Source organism: Typopeltis vanoorti, chromosome 25 (genome assembly GCF_054136105.1).
Source record: "Typopeltis vanoorti isolate ZY-2024b chromosome 25, IOZ_Tvanoo_1.0, whole genome shotgun sequence".
Lineage (NCBI taxonomy): Eukaryota > Metazoa > Arthropoda > Arachnida > Uropygi > Thelyphonidae > Typopeltis > Typopeltis vanoorti.
The window spans coordinates 56,696,333-56,712,887 of record NC_143573.1 but is presented as its reverse complement, the minus strand read 5'-3'; the positions used below and the strand labels follow the sequence as shown (position 1 = coordinate 56,712,887).

The 16,555-nt window shown below is 33.7% G+C and overlaps 1 protein-coding gene across 1 annotated transcript in view; it reads left to right on the top strand.

The window, feature by feature from the left end:
• The window catches only part of Sbf (SET domain binding factor), a 631,948-nt gene that overhangs the window by 560,121 nt on the left and 55,272 nt on the right, over positions 1 to 16,555 (top strand). The window contains 1 exon segment of the mRNA XM_090414822.1: positions 3,824 to 3,979. Coding sequence (XP_090270948.1) covers positions 3,824 to 3,979 — 156 coding nt within the window.

Here is a 16,555-nt window from a genome sequence, read left to right as displayed (position 1 = left end):
TTTGTGTACTTTCATATAAACAGAATTATATGCATTCTAAATTCTGTTTCTACTGCATTGCTAAATTTAATTTTCATCCATGCATATTGTATAATATAATCTTTTTGCCTATTTTTGTACTGCTATAAAGGCATCTATTATAATCTTACATATATGTAGATACTGCATTCCTTGGCTTAGTGTTTCATATATTATGTATTAACTTATATTGTTAACTATTTTTGCACTACTGTAATAACCTCTAACCTTGTGTGTTGCTGTGTGCTCTGCAGCAGTTTTGTTTACCTAGAGATGCTGCTTTGTGAAACTATTTTTCTGTAAATGCTAATGTTGTAACCTTTAGTATGGCACGGTATTACCTTTGCAGTTTTTGTGCCAAATAAACTATAAATCAACCAACCAACCATAGATGGTGTGTACTTGGCTCTGTACTTGGGCCACTGATATTTCATTTGTACATTAATGATATATGAAATGATTTGAGGGGAAATATTCAGTTTTGCAGATAATGCAAAATTAGTTAGAAGTATAGGCAATAAAGACAATGTTGATATTTTAGGGGATGATTTAAATATACTGTTAGTATGAACAAAGGAGAATGTATGTCAATTTAATGTGGCAATGTGTTAGGTTATGCATTTTTGAGTGACAAGATTACCAGCTGTGTACCATTTTGATGGAACTGTATGCCAGGAAATTAATGAAGCTAAGGATTTGCGGGTGTTAGTGGATAGGGAGTTGAAGTTCAGAGGGCATATTGTAAAAGTGTTAAAACAGCTCCTCGGATTACCTTGTTATTGAAGAACACTCTGACAGAGATAACAGCAAAGAATAATAATCAGGTTATTATTCCTCTTTATAAGGCTTTGATAAGACCTCCTCAGGATTACTGTGCATAAATCTGGTTGCCTAGATCTCTTGCAGATGTGGGCAAGGTGGAGCAGATTCGGAGGCAGGTGACCAAGATGGTGACAAACCTGTGTGATGTTCCATATGAGTAGAGATTGAAGTTTTGTGGGTTACAGAGGCTGGTTGATCGGTAGATAAGGTTGGAATATAATAGAGACATATAAGTTGCTTAGGGAGTTTATAAGAGTGATGTAGAGTAAATATTTCAGAACATGAATAATGTGAGGAGAAGTACAGGTTGTCCATGAAAATTGAGTGAGAGTGTGGTTAGCAATGGCATGAGCTCTAGATTTTTTTGCTTGGAGAGTGGTGAATGAGTGGAATAGATTGGCAGTCAGGTGTGTGTGTGTGCTTGTCAGTGAATGATTTTGGTAAAATATGACAGGTATTGATAATTAATTTTTATGTAACGGAACTCTTGCAATGAGTATACAGACTCCATGGAGGTGTCCCTATGTAATATGTAAAAATAACAACTGAAAGTAAACACTATGAAGAACATACAGAGGTGGTATGTTTTTTCCCTCCTAGAAATTTGGATTTTAATACACAAAGTAGCCATTTGCAAAATCATGTTTGAATAGTTGCTTCAGCTGTAATTCCAAACAGCTAACATGTCTACCTTACCATACTGTAATATAATACTGCATATAAAAGCATATCAGAAAAATTGCATGCATCTTCATAAAACATTAATACAGACTACTAAATGCTGACTTGGAACAGTAGAGTCACATATATTATATGTTGCTAAGATTGTGGGCAATTTTTGTTACAGGTAAATATAAAACATCTATGCTTTTTCTTCAGTGCAACTTTATTAAAATTAAATGTGTACCATTATTAAAGGACATATCACCCCTATCTCTTGCAATATATACACAGAATTCCTTGCATATGCAATTAATTATATGAGCATATCAACAGAAATTGGATGTAACAAACATATATGAAATACGAGGGTAGTCTGGAAAGTTCTTGACCATAGATGGCAACACTATTGGCACGATTTTTTTTTTTCCCTAAGTTGGTACATGTGTTGTAAGCATCCATGTGAAATTGCAAGTCATTCTATCAAGTAGTTTGTTTTATATAGCTGTCTGAAGCAAAAATATTGTCTGTATCCCTTGAAATGGATAAAATTGAGTATTGTGCAGTTATAAAATTCTTTGTAAAAGAAGGTTTAACACCAAAAAAAAAATCATTCAAAGTTCATAAAAGTTTGTGGGCACTCTTCTCCTTCATTTTCGACATGTAAGAAATGAGTTTAAACATGGCTGTACAAGCCTTGAAAATGATCCACGTGGAGGATATATTTTGCATGAAGAATTGCAAATGAAAAAGCTTTGCGCAAGATGGGTGCCCTGCTTGCTCACAGCAGATCAAAAACACACTCGCATGAAAATCTCTGAACATTGCTTGGAGCATTTTAACAAGAATAAAACTGATTTTGTGCGTCGATTTATTACTATGGATGAGACTTGGATTCACCATTACATACCAGAATCCAAACAGCAGTCAAAACAGTGGTCAGAAGCCGGCTGTTCATTTCCAAAGAAGACAAAGTTGGTTCCATCAGCAGGAAAGGTCATGGCATCGGTGTTTTGAGATGCTAAAGCCAATTTGTTTATTAATTATCTTGAAAAGGGTAAAACAATAACCGGGAATATTCTGATATTTTAACCAGTCTAGACAAAAAAATTCATGAGAAAAGAAGAAAAAAAGTTTGCAGAAGAAAAAAATCATTTTTCATCGGGACTATGCACCTGCCAACAAAGGTGTTTTGGCAATGGGAAAATTAAGGGATCTACACTATGAATTGTTGGAACATCCACCCCTATTCTTCAGATTTGGCACCCTCTGTCTTCTATCTCTTCCCAAAACTAAAACACTTCCTTGCTGGTCAGCATTTTTCTTCGAATCAAGAGGTGATTGCAGCTGTAGAGGGATATTTTGCAGGTCTTACTGAGAACCACTACAGGGAAGGGGTAATGGTGCTGGAGCATTGCTGGAATAAATGTATTAGTCTTAAGGGAGATAATGTTGAAAAATAAAAATTATTTTGAAATTATAAATTCATTTTTTCATTTTTAGTAGGCCGAGAACTTTTCTGACCACCCTTGTATGTTTGTTACCTCATTATAAGACATTTAGATCCTTTTCATTAGATTAGTGTTTCCCAAACTTTCAGTACCTACATACCCCTTATAAAATTTTAGCAACACTGGCAAATCTGTTCTCAGGCAAAGGCAATTTGTGAGAAGTTATAATAAAACAATTATAACATTTATAATATAACAACATGTTTTTAATTATTAAATACATTTTTAGTTATATGAATACAATATACATAAGTAGAAACAAAATTACTTCATAATTTTGTTTCTACATTCCTACACAGAGCAACCCAAAAATAATGGGCACTTGATGGAACAGTAACCAGTATAGTTTCATTATCATTTTATAATTGATTATTTTGATTATTAATTCACAATTGATTTATTTTAATTAATTATGTGCTTCTGCAAGTACTTTGCATGTATGTCATGTTCTGGCAATAAAATTTTTTTACTTATGGATTCTCTGACTTCATCACCACCACCACTACTATTACTACTGTTTGTACTTCTGGACCACCCTGTATATACACATACCATGATCTCTCATACAATTGAGAGATTAAATAATTGAACCTTCAGTTAATCAATCCTTCAATTATCCATCCAGCATGCTGATTGATTTCTTGCTGCAGTTGAATAATGTATATATATATATATATATCCATGATAGTATTCATTAGACAAATACAGCAGTCTTCCTGTAGTTTGAAATTTGATTTGTGTGGGAATTTTGTTGAGTGAATTATGGTGTGATTTTCATCCTGTTATTATAGTTAACTTTGTTATATTGGTAGGTATGAGATGTATTGATTGTGGTTACAACTGCCATGAAAAATGTTTGGAGTCCGTTCCAAAGAACTGTACAAAATATAAATCTGTCGGGGATTCAGGAGCTGGTTCTGCATCAGTATCAAAAGGTGGTAGTGCAGAAAACTCATCAGTTGCATCAAGTAAGTTTTTTTTAATTTGCACTTTCGAGTCATGATAAAGAAATTTGATTCCTTATTAAAAAAAAAATCTATTTATTCTATTTAATCATTACACAATCTGAAGAAGGAAACAGCAGAGAGGGCTTTTCGTATTTCTTAAACCATATATAGAAAATTTGACAGATCAGTAATTTTATCATCATTATTATTATTGCAGCAACCTCCATGGAGTCAGCAGACTTATTGTGGGAGGTCCACTTAATTAGCAACCTATCTATCACATTGAACTTTAGATTCCTTAATTATTATTTTTTTATGTCTCCCATCCATGAAAAGTTGTGAAACCTATAGTACATAAATTTATAGTCTTAATGCTCCCAGCATTCACAGTGCATTCTAGTAATGCATTCCATTCATGCATCACCCTTCATTTAAAAACATTACTCCTTGCATCTTCTTCGCTAAAACTTTACACAATGTCCAGATATTTCCTCTCATTCTTCTCCTTTAGACATCCAATTTTTTCCTTTAATAATAATCCCCCTCTGCATTAATTTGATAAAATCACCTCACTAATTTAAATCTCTCTCATATCACCTCTTTTCCACCTATCCACTCAGCAATTTACATTCCTTCAATCTCTCCCCATAACCAACACTCCAGATTCCTGATGTTGTTTTCGTTACTCTTCTGGTAACGAATTTCAAATTTGGTCACTTTTTTTGTGACCAAATTTGGTCACAAAAAAGTGACCAAATTTGAAATGCAGACTGACCAGTGCTTTACAGGGACACATCCATCTCATTATCCCTGGTTGTCAGTGCAACAGCATTGCAATATGTAGTCTTTGCAATACTTGTGGTGTGCCCTCTAAACTTTTCAACCGTCACTCTTAGATCTTGAAACTCATCCGCTTTGTGAAGCACGGTTCCATCAATATAGTACATAGCCCTACATCCTTGCACTTAAAATAGTTTAACATTAATATGTGCCATGCACCTCTATAGCCCAGTCAGTATAGACAAAGCCCCTTTGGTTGGAAAGACTTGGGTTCGATTCCTGTCAGTGATGTGAGGAACCTTTATCTGGTCTCTTTTGGTAAAGTTGAGTTAACCAGTCTCATACGGAGGTGAGGGTTTTTCATCTCTCAAAACAGGCAAACTGGTCCTGTGAACACACACGGCTACAGTCATAAAATAGACTACGGCAAGGAGGGCAATGGGAAACCACCTTGCTCACAATCATCTCCCTAGTATGGTAGCATATAGTTACTCCCCACCAGCTGTATGGCTGAGGGAATAGGATAGGATATGCCATGCACACACTAATGTTAAAACTACAACCTCATTCATATCTTGCTAAAGGGAATTAGCATTAGCAACACTCCTTAAAATTCTCTCCTACTTTGCATAAATAATCAGAAAAACAACTGAAGATCCCTCAGTTCATGTGAAATATCATTAACAAATAAGCATGCTAACAGTTACTTTTTTGGGGATGTTTATACTTTGCAAAATCATGCTCATCATGTTCTACCACATGTCAGATTAGTGGGTTAGAATGAATAGCAGCATTTGCAAAGAATTTTGCAACCTTTTCTTGTAGGAAAGTTTTGATCTCGGGGGTTTGGCTTCTCAGTGAAACTATATGTTCCTTAAGAACCACGGTGCATTAAACACTATTTGTAAACATTTGTTTTTGGATTGTCCAAATACCATGATTTTACATGTATTGGTATCCATTGGCTGACAGCATCATCAGGAAAAAACATCATACAACAAGTTTGTGTATTTTAAATAAACAATAGTTTTTGTTATTGTGCAAACAGTATTGCACACATCATGCACAGCATGTACATTGTTGCATAATGCTTATCTTTATTATTGGCATAATAAAGATCTTTTAAGTTGCATCAATGGATTAAGAACTTCCAAATATCATGATTCAGATAACATTAGACTGGTCTCTCCTTTTCTTTCTCTCTCATTTTCTTTTTCATGTTATTTCCCCCCCCCCAAATGCTATTGGAGGATTTGAGTCCTTTGTTCTTTTAAATGATAGAGATTGCATTTCATGATCTTCTGTCATTCATATAATATGAAGGTCATAGAAAAACAGCTGCAGCAATTCGTTGACCACAAAATGGGTGCTTGTAAATAGGTTCAGATTTTTCACAGCATAAGAAAGTTTGTGTTCTTTGCTGCATATGGTCTTCATCCTGACCCAAAACTGACTAGGACCATTAATCCCTGTTACACCAAAACCCAAGTTCTTAGGACTCATATTTAACAGCAAACTCAGTTTCCTCCCTCACATACGTCAGTTATGAGACAAGCACCGTAAAGCAGTGAACATTTTACGCACTCTGTCTTCTGTCTTTTGATATGCTGACAGATGTTCTTTGCTTCCTTTTGTACATTGCATTGATAAGGTCAAAACTTGATTATGGTTCGCAGGTCCATGCTTTTGCTAGGGAGAGTAATCTGCAATGGCCCTATTCACCAAGCCATCAGAATTGCAATTGGAGCATTTTGAACATCACCTATTCCTAGTGTTTACATCAAGGCAAAAGAAACCACTTTATCATTTCGACATTAATAGCTGTCTGTTATATGCAGCAAAAATAAAATCCATTTCAGACCACCCCACGTGGCTATCTATCTTTTGTCCAAAATGCGAGAATCTTTATAACTCGCAACAGGCTGCCATAAAAACCATTTGATTTGCAAATAAAAGCTCTCCTACAGGCTTTAGATATTGTGGTAGACAACATAGGCCTGATGCCACTAAACACATTTCCACTGTAGCAGTCCTTAAAACTACATACTAGCATGTAACTTTTCTTTCAACAGGCTACAAAAATTTCCACCCGTTGTGTTGTCTACCACAAGTTCTTTGAAACTCATAGAATTGAATACTCTGATTTTGGCCCTGTCTACACATAAATTAAGGATGCCAAGAAATTATATTCTTGGTTTAATTCTTTATCTAAGTGTAAGCAAACGAAGTTTGCATCTGAAGTATTTTCAAGACAGGGCTTTCTTTGCTTACACTTGCATAAAGGATTAAACTAAAAATATAATTTCTTGGCATCTTTAATTTATAGTATAACCAAGTGGAAAAACTTCCAACAGCCTGTCTACAAAGATGGAAATTGGAGGACCTAGTGGGATCTTCTGCCATCTTTCCAGACAGCATTGTCTGGAAAGATGGCAGAAGTACGTGATAGAGCTTGCACTGAAATACATCAGATTACATCACTTCCAAAGGTGTATAATATATTCAGACTCACGAAGTTCTCTTCAGGCAATAAAAAGTCTAGAGCTATGAAAACATCCAGTGCTCTCTCAAATGCAGCACTTTCTCTTTTAATTATGAAAGCTACACTAATCTATACACTTCTATTGGATTTCAAGCCATGTTGGTATCAAGGAATACAAGGTTGCAGATACTGCAGCTGGGTCAGCTCATTTCTTAAATCCACCCTCTGCCTGACCATACACTGATTACCAGTAGATTATCACATCACAAAAACTTCTCTTCCTGTGGCAATCACCTTGGAATAGAAAGGCTAATTACAAGTTCTCCCAAATTAAACCTTAAATTAAATTTTGGCAATCTAGTCTGCACATTGTTTGAACAGAGGAAGTTGTACTTGCTTGGTTCTGCATAGGTCATAGTCATCTCACACACTCCTTCTTGTTGGGGGGTGGAGGGCTGTCCTATCATGAATGAGCACAGTCCAATGTATGTTTCTGTTATTTTTAAATTTTTAGACAGTCAGCATCTTTTACCATATATAAATAATTTCTGCAATTTTAATTTATACAGTCATTTTCTGTATATACCCTTTTTATGCTTTTTTTTTATTTTACATTTTATGAAATTTTTATACTTTTACATTGATCATTTTACACCTGGTTTTATCCTTTTTTTTATATACTTGTTTTTGTACATGATTCTTTATAGAAATACATTTATATACTATTATTTTAATGGCTAATATAGCCTACTTTAGTTCAGGAGTGCCCCCACTTTTTTTTACAATGTCATTGGTTCTTTACCCAAAAAATTCTAGGGCATTACTGAAGTGTTATGAAACTAATATGTGAAGAATAAAAATAGGAGAAATTTTGGACATACCTTTTTTTTTTTTTTGGATGTTGTTTTCTGTCTCCTTATTCTGACGATGTGCCTTCATGTGCTGTTAAGCTGTTAAAAGAAGGGGAATTTTTGGGGGGAAGTAGGGGTAGAGTAATGTTAGGGAATTATTTGAAAAAACCTGGGTTTTTTAATATATGTATAAATTTTATTATTATTAAGGTTGGGTGGAGAGCGTTTTGGGAAGAGGATGGGGGAACGGTCTGAAGATAGAAATTATTTTTTGGGGAAGAGGGGGGGATTTAAGGGAAAAAGTCAGGGGTGGGAGTGATGGGGTGTAAGCCGTTTCGACAACCATTGTCTTCAGAGCTCGTGGGAGAAGTGGATGTTATGTCATGTCAGTTAGGTGTTTCTGTCTTTGGTGTACTTGTGTTGTCTCCTATTGGTCGGAGTCATGACCTAATTTTTATGTTGTGGAGCTTCCAACTCTCAGAGATTATGTAGGGTCGGTGAATGTTTATTGAGTTTTCTTCACATTTTATGGCTATTGTTTCCGATATTCTAAGCATTGCTTTGTTGTCTTGTATGTCTAATATTATGGCCTTGTCGATTTGCGGGGTCTGCTATCTCAGTTTTTCCTGTACTTTGTATCCTGCTTTCCTTTTGGTTGTTGCATTTTTTTATTGTTTAAATGTTTTGGAATAGGGATGTTACAGTCACGGAAGTGTTCTTGTAGTCTTGTCCATAAAGACCTGATGGTAGAACCTGTGTAGGTGACATCACAGTCTTTTTGGCAGGGAAATTTGTAAGCAACATTGTGGTGTTCTAATATTTCTCTATGTGTGTGAGGTTTTGTAGGTTTCAGAAGTGTTGCCAATTTTTGGTTTGTGGTGAACAATTTATAGGCAGTGTGTTTGAAAATGTATTTGTAGGCTTTGTATGTGTTCTGGATGTATGGCAGTTTGATAATTTTTTGTGTTGGGAAGTTTGTTTTGGTTGTTTGGTTTTGACTGTTTTGTTGGCGTAATTTATAAGTTGTGTTGGGTAATTCTGATTTTGAAAAAATTGTGTTAATTTCTTTATTTCTGTGTTGAGATAATTATGGCTTGTTGTAAACTTGTAAGCATTTATGAATTGTGTTAAGATGACTGAATTTTTAATCGAATAAGGATGGTATGAATTAAAATGGAGGTAGTTTCCGATATGTGTGGGTTTGTGGAATATTTTTGTGGCTATTTTTCTGTTTGTTCTGACTAATGTCAATTTTAGGAAATTGATGGATTTGTCCTGTTTAGTTTCTATGGTGAATTTTAGTCTGTTGCTGTAATCGTTAAGGGACGCCTGTAAGGTGGTGATATGTGTTGGTTCTCCAATACATAGAATATCGTCTACGTATCTGCCATAAAAGGTGAAGCTGGTGGGAGGGGGTTGAGTAGGAGTGATTCTATGTGTGCTAGGAACAGTTCAGCTAAATGTCTGCTGATGTGCTGTCCCATAGGGAGTCCAAAAATTTGGATGTACATGTTGTTGTACATCCAAACATTTATATACATTTTTATCTATATCTGCATGTTAAGTTTTATTTTTGATCTTGTATACTGCTATGATAATTTATTGGTGCAGCATGACCATAGCTGTTCTTGTGCAATAAAACACCAAACAAACAAAAACAAGCAGAAGACTATATAATGAATACCTTCAAAAAAAAAAAAAAAAAGTTTAATAAAAAAAAAAAAAAGGAAGAAATGGACATCTAGAGGTGCTTAATGAAATTGACTATATTTTAACCAGAATAGATATTGTCCAAGACACTGATGTGATAAATAGTTGCAATGCAGATAGTGACCATAAATTAATGACATCAAAAATTGTAATCAAACAAAAGATTTGAAAGATAGAATCTGATTCAAAGTAAGACCCTGTTGATTTACCAAATCGAAAAGAAACGGATCTTCTAAAAAGAGTTAAAAGAAAAGTTTCATAATATTGATATGAATGAAGACTTGAATAACAATAATAACAAAGACCCTACTAAATAATGCCAGAAAGATTGGTGGAATTAACCACAACAAGGATGAAAAAAAAACTATCCAAAGAAACCCTAAACTTTCTCAGAAAGAGAAGAGACAAAATAAGTAGAATAGAATTCTCTGAGGTATGTAAAACAATAAGTAAAAGGGTGACACTAGAAGTCAGAAACTTCAGAACAAGGAAAATCAGAATTATGATAATAGAAAACAATATGAGTCTAAAAGGAATTAGAAGTGAGTTGACCATGGAACAAAATAAATATTCCTTAAAGATAAAATGGAATATTGAATAATGTTTTCATAGGTCTTTATTTTCTGAAATGTATTTTTTTTTAATGTACAGAGTATACTGAATGTCATTATGTAAAATTTCTGTGAAAACAGTTGTTTTATTCCTTCTTTTATTTTTTCAAAAAGTTGGAGCAATGTTTACCCTAGGATGGGGATACTTTGCACTAACTAGTAAAAACTACTAATTTAGATGGAATAATGGGAATGGAGCAAAGTAAGACTATTCACAAAATAATAATATACAACCTTTATTTATTATAACATAAAATAGCATACAAAATTGTTGAAATTGCTTTTTTTTAAAGAAAAATTGGAAATGACAGCATAAAAAATTGAAAAATTTAGAATTCACGTGTAAAAATTAATGCAAAATTAATATATAGTAATTTCTAAAAATCAGATACATAAACTGTGGCAAAAAAAGAAAAAAAATTGGAATTAAGAACTTTAGGCTCAGGGATTCCAAATGTTTTCCAATTCGGCATCAGAAAAATGCCTCTACGATTTATCATTTTTGGGGGTTTAATAGGACAAATTATGTCCTCTAAAGGATAAAATATTTCATATTTTGGTGTAGGCCATTTCCAGGACTTGACAGATTTCTGCATTGTGCTTATTTTTGCTTCTTCCTTATTTATTTCTGAAATTTGCCCCGGAAAATATTCACCTTCATACGTGAATATAATATACTGCCAGTTAATTAATTAAATAAATTACCTTGATTACCTTGATGGACCTGTGTTTCACTCAGGATTTCTCCATGAGCGCAGGTCACAAATATGCCTCCAACGATCTCGATCTTGAGCCTCTCTCTTCCATGTTATACCCATAGATTTCACTAGTGGATCTTCCCATCTTGTAGGTGGTCTTCCTGCTTTTCTCTTTATTCTTGGTTACCAGTTGAGTATTCTATATGTCCATCTGTTATCTCTGAGTCTGGCTATGTGACCTGCCCATCTCATTTTGCTTTCATATACTACAGTTACCACATCTTTTATGCCTGATCTCTTTCTTAATTCTGTGTTTCTAACATGTTCCATTTTTATGATGTTACAAATCCTGCGTTCTATTGCACGCTGAGTTATTCTGAGAGTTTCTTCTTCTTTTTTTGTCGTGTTCCATGTTTCTGATCCATATGTAAGTGATGGAAGTATGTCACAATTAAATAGTTTTGCCTTTGCAGAGATGTCAAGATTTGGATCAGTAAGTGTTTCTTTTAGTCTGTTGAATGACAGCCATGCAGCTTTCTTTCTTTTTGCTAGTTCTTCAGATAAATCATTATTCATTTTTATTGTTTATCCCAAGTAATTGTAGGAGTCAACTTGTCTATAGGGATGTTATCAATACATAGGTGACTGTCACTTGTGTAGATGTTTTTGATCCATTTTGTTTTTTCTAGATTCATTTCTAAGCTTATCTTACTGCTGTTTGTGTATATTTTTTCACCCATTTCTTCTAGGTCTTTTGGGTTGTGGGATATCAGTACTAGATCGGCAAACATAAAGATTTTTAGTTTTTCCATCTAAGCTTATTCCTGTTTAGGTCTATTTTTTCAGAATGTATTCTAAAATGCTGGTAAATAGATTTGGGGAGATCACATCGCCTTGGCAGACTCCTCTCTTTATATCTATATTTATAGGTTGATCAAATAGGGTTATTTGTGTGGTCTGATTTTTGTTAATTTCTTTTATCATGTGGATGTAAGTAGGATCCACATTTATTTCCAGTAAGGCACTGATGACTGCATTGTGTTCTGTGGTATCAAATGCTTTTTTAAAATCAATAAAGAGGAAACATAGAGGGATTCGCTATTATCTGCATTTTTCTGTTAGTTATGAAATGACCTGGATATGGTCTATTGTGGAGAAGCCTCTTCTGAATCCTGCATGCTCTCTACTGAAGTTGTCTTCGAGAGTGTTTTGGATTCTGTTCACTATTACTCTGTTCATGATTTCATGTATGTGAGAGAGTAGACAGATTTGACGATAGTTGTTTTATGTCTTCCTTGTTCCCTTTTTTGAATAGAAGTATGGTTTATGAGGTCTTCCATTCCTCTGGAATCTTTCTTTCTTTGAAATACCACATGAATCTGGCAGCCAAGGCTTTCAAAATAATTGGTCCACCTTGCTGGATTTCTTCAGCCTTAACATGATCAAGTCCTGAGGCTTTACCTTTACTCATTTTCTTAAGGGCATGTTCTATTTCTTCTGAAATTACATCTGGTATATTGCTTGGTTTTGGAATGATGGGTTCTGAAACTTGGCACTTAGTTGCATAGAGATCATTATAAAAATTCTGCACAATTTCTTCTATCCTTTTTCTATTAGTATGTTTTTCTCCATTTTGATCCTGTAAAGCAGATGGACTTTTAAACTGTTTAAAATTTAAGTCTTTCTCTATTTTTTTTCAGGCTGGTTTTTGCCTGCACTGCTTCTCTTAGTTTTTATATCCTGAAAGCTTTACTTAGTCTTAGTAACTTACAGATAATTTTATATTCTAGAAAATTTTCTTCAGATTTCTTCAGTTCTTTTCTCTTTTTCAGTAGCTCTTAGTTTAAGGTGAGAGTCATTCTCTTTTCTTTTGTTTCACAGGAATTTCTCATTTTTTCTTGCACTCATTGAATTTATTAATAAAGTCAGTATAGTCATCATTTATGTAACAGTTCTTAATAGTCCATTCAGTCTTTTCTATGTACTTCCTCTGGTAGTCTATTTGTTTGGGTTGTCTTTTGTGGTTTGATGTTGCCCTGATATGTTGTTCTTTTTTGTGGTCTATTCTTATAATGGCTCTGAGGAGTCTGTGGTCAGAATCTATGTTGAAGATGTTTCACCTGTTGTACCAACATTTTGTATCAGTCTTTTATAGTCTGTTAAAATGTAGTCAATTTCATTTTTTGTGTCTCCATTCGGTGATTGCCAAGTCCATCTTCTTCCTGGGCGTTTGTTGAAAAAAGTGTTCATGATAAAGAGTTGTTCAGCTGCAGCAAATTCAGCTAATCTCTCTCCTCTTCTATGTCTTTCTCCCAGGCCATGTGGTCCTATAAACGTTTCATTTTCTTTTCCACATCCTATTTTGGCATTAAAGTCGCCACCAACGAATGTGTATGTTGACTTGTAATTTAATGCCTATTCAAGATTCATGTAAAAATTTTCTATTTCTTGATTATCAGCTACAGATGTTGGAGCATAGCAGGATATTAATTTTATTGTTATATTATTCTCTATTTCAATTAAGAGTACACCTATTCTTTCAAGTATGGTGTTATTAATTAAATAAATAAAATTAATTAAGTAATGAAATGAAATGATAAATAAGATCCTGAAATGAATCAAATGGTTAAAAATAATGTTGAGTGGAGATATTTTGTTTCACTTGTAAACTCAAAACAGGTGAAGCAAAGTATCCCCAGAAAATTAAAATTTGGCATTTGGCTATGAAGTAAATTAATGTTCTATAAAGTCAAGAAATGTTAATAAAATAAGAAAAAACTTAGATATGATAAAACTAGAGGAATTAAGGAAAAGAATTATATATGCCTTACCTTAAAAAAATTATAATAAATTGCTGAGGCAAGCAAATTTTTCTAGTTAACCAAACACACAATTCTGCTGATGTTTGAGAATTAGAGCTCCTGTAGAAGCTAATATGAGCAGGGAGAGTATGGTACAGCAGTGTTTCTAATACTATAGTTTGCCCACCTAGAGATCCTTCGACACTTCTGCACATGTCAGAAAAAGGAGAATCCATTCCGATAATAGGGTAATCAGTCCGTATTGTGGGATGAGTTATTTATTATTACCGGTCGGAAAATTAACTTCTCTTTTATGATTATTGTAGTTAACTATGTTGCTTGTATAACAGTCGGAAAATTTTACCTATAAAGCACGTGATTTCGCATGTTGGCGACAAATTCGGATGTCCTTCATTTCTTTCTCCCCTTCAGCATGATTCTTGGCAAGACGTGAAGCAGAGACCTACAAATGGTGGGCGAACTATAATACAATCCTTTAAAAAAAAAAAGTGCATCATTTCAAATAGTAAATATATTTCCAGAGTCAATTGAAAACTTATTGCCAATTTGGAACAAAGTTTGACCGATAGGAGCAAAGTAACCCCATCTTACAGTAATGAACTAGTCGATGACTCTGCTAAGGAAAAGTTATATATACTCTTTAAAACAAAAGAGAAACCAAAGAGCTAGAATAATTATATCCTTATTATAGTTATTAAAAAAGAGAGACAGAGAATGTTGATTTAGAGATACTTGTGCCACAAGATTTCATAAAACACATGCACTAACACAAGGAAAGGAGTGAATAATATTTATTCAAGGCCATATATTTCGACCTGTAATTTTCAGGTTGAAATATATGGCCTTTAAAGAAATACTATTCACTCCTTTCCTTGTGTTATCAAATATATTTTATGTAGACAGAGAAGATTATTAAAAATTACTGCCTAGTCAGCATCCTTTCAACAATATACAAACTTTTTACAAAATCATGACCAACAGAATACAAAACAAAATGCGTATTTTTGCCAACCTTCAGAACAATGAGGATTCATAAATTTTGGCACCATATGTAATAAGGCATATCAAGAATGAATACCAAAAACCTTTAGGTTTGACCTTTATTGATTTTGAAAAGACATTTGATTTAATCTTAACATTAGCTATTTTAGAAGCCTTCAAAAAAGCTAGGAATTGAAGAAAAGAAAAAAAAAAAAACTTATATTGATATATTTATCATCCATATAAAAATTCAACTGCAAATATAAAATCAAAAACAAATATGAAATTTCTTATAAAAAAAGAGTTAGACAGGGAGATGCCATTTCACCTAAACTATTTACAGCAGTTCCGGAAGAAATTTTTAAAAATCTGGAATGGAAAAATAGGGGAATTATAATAAATGGGGAAGAACTCAATCACCTGTGATTTTCGGATGACATTATTCTTTTAGGAAACTCTGCAGAACTTCAACAAACGATCAATGGATTAAATGCAGAAGGGATTTAAATATAAACAAGACAAAAAAAAATGTATATTAAATATGTATGTAACTAAAAAGCCAGTACATATGGAACACCTTGAAATTAATATTAACTTCCTACATTTACCTAGGGCAAACCCTTTCCTTTAGTGTTACACAGTGATCAGCATTCGTTTTACACAAATTATGGACTCTGCAACCGTGCTATAAATAGTTATTTTAATTTCCTGACGTTTTGACTTTCATATTAAGATTATCATCTGGAGTATACACATATATATATACAGAGACAATGATTTGATCAACTGTTATTCTGCTGGCCTGACCTATAGTGAAAATAAAATGAAATTACAATAAATGAATGAAATAAAATAAATTAACTACATCAAAGCTGTATTCTATTTAAAACAACATCAGAGAAACATTCTTTCATATAGATAGTTTTGTTACAGTAAAAATGATGTCCTAATTTAACATGACAATTGTTATACTAGATTTAGGAACCTGGATTGCCTATGGTCCTATTTATAATTAACTCTTAGAGAGAAAGGTTAAGATAGGTAGAATATGTGCCTTCCATATGCTTGGGATTTTTAGACCATCATTATTGTTAAGATTAGGGTGATTGATAAGAATCTCACAGGCCTCCTTAACTTTATGTTCATATCATGTTTTGGTGTGATGTAAACAACAGGTGCTTTTCCACTCAGTTCTATGTAAAGTGTTCAGGACATGATCAGAAAGACCAGCTTGATCATAGTTATTATATTTGATGTGTCGTTTATATTCCTTTTTTCTGATAGGAATTCTGCGTCCTGTTTCCCCTATATAGGGCAAATTACAGGTGCAATGAATATGGTATACTCCAGGGTGGGCCAGTGGAGGGAGTGAATCCTTGAATGATGGGTAAGGTCTTTAATTTTGCAGGAGGTTTAAAGGTGGCTTTAAGGTTGTATTTTTGTAGTATTCTGTTTATTTTGTCTGATATCCCTTTAACGTATGGAATGGTTACAGTTTTATTGTAGTCTTATTTATTTTTGTTTTTAAGTGAGGTCTTGTACAGAATTTTGTTGATAGTATTTTGGCTGTAATGATTTTTAGGAAAGTATTGCTGATAACTTTTAATTCATCTTTAAGTGCTTGTTCATTGGAGCAAATCCTCAAAGCTGTTTTTTAGTGTA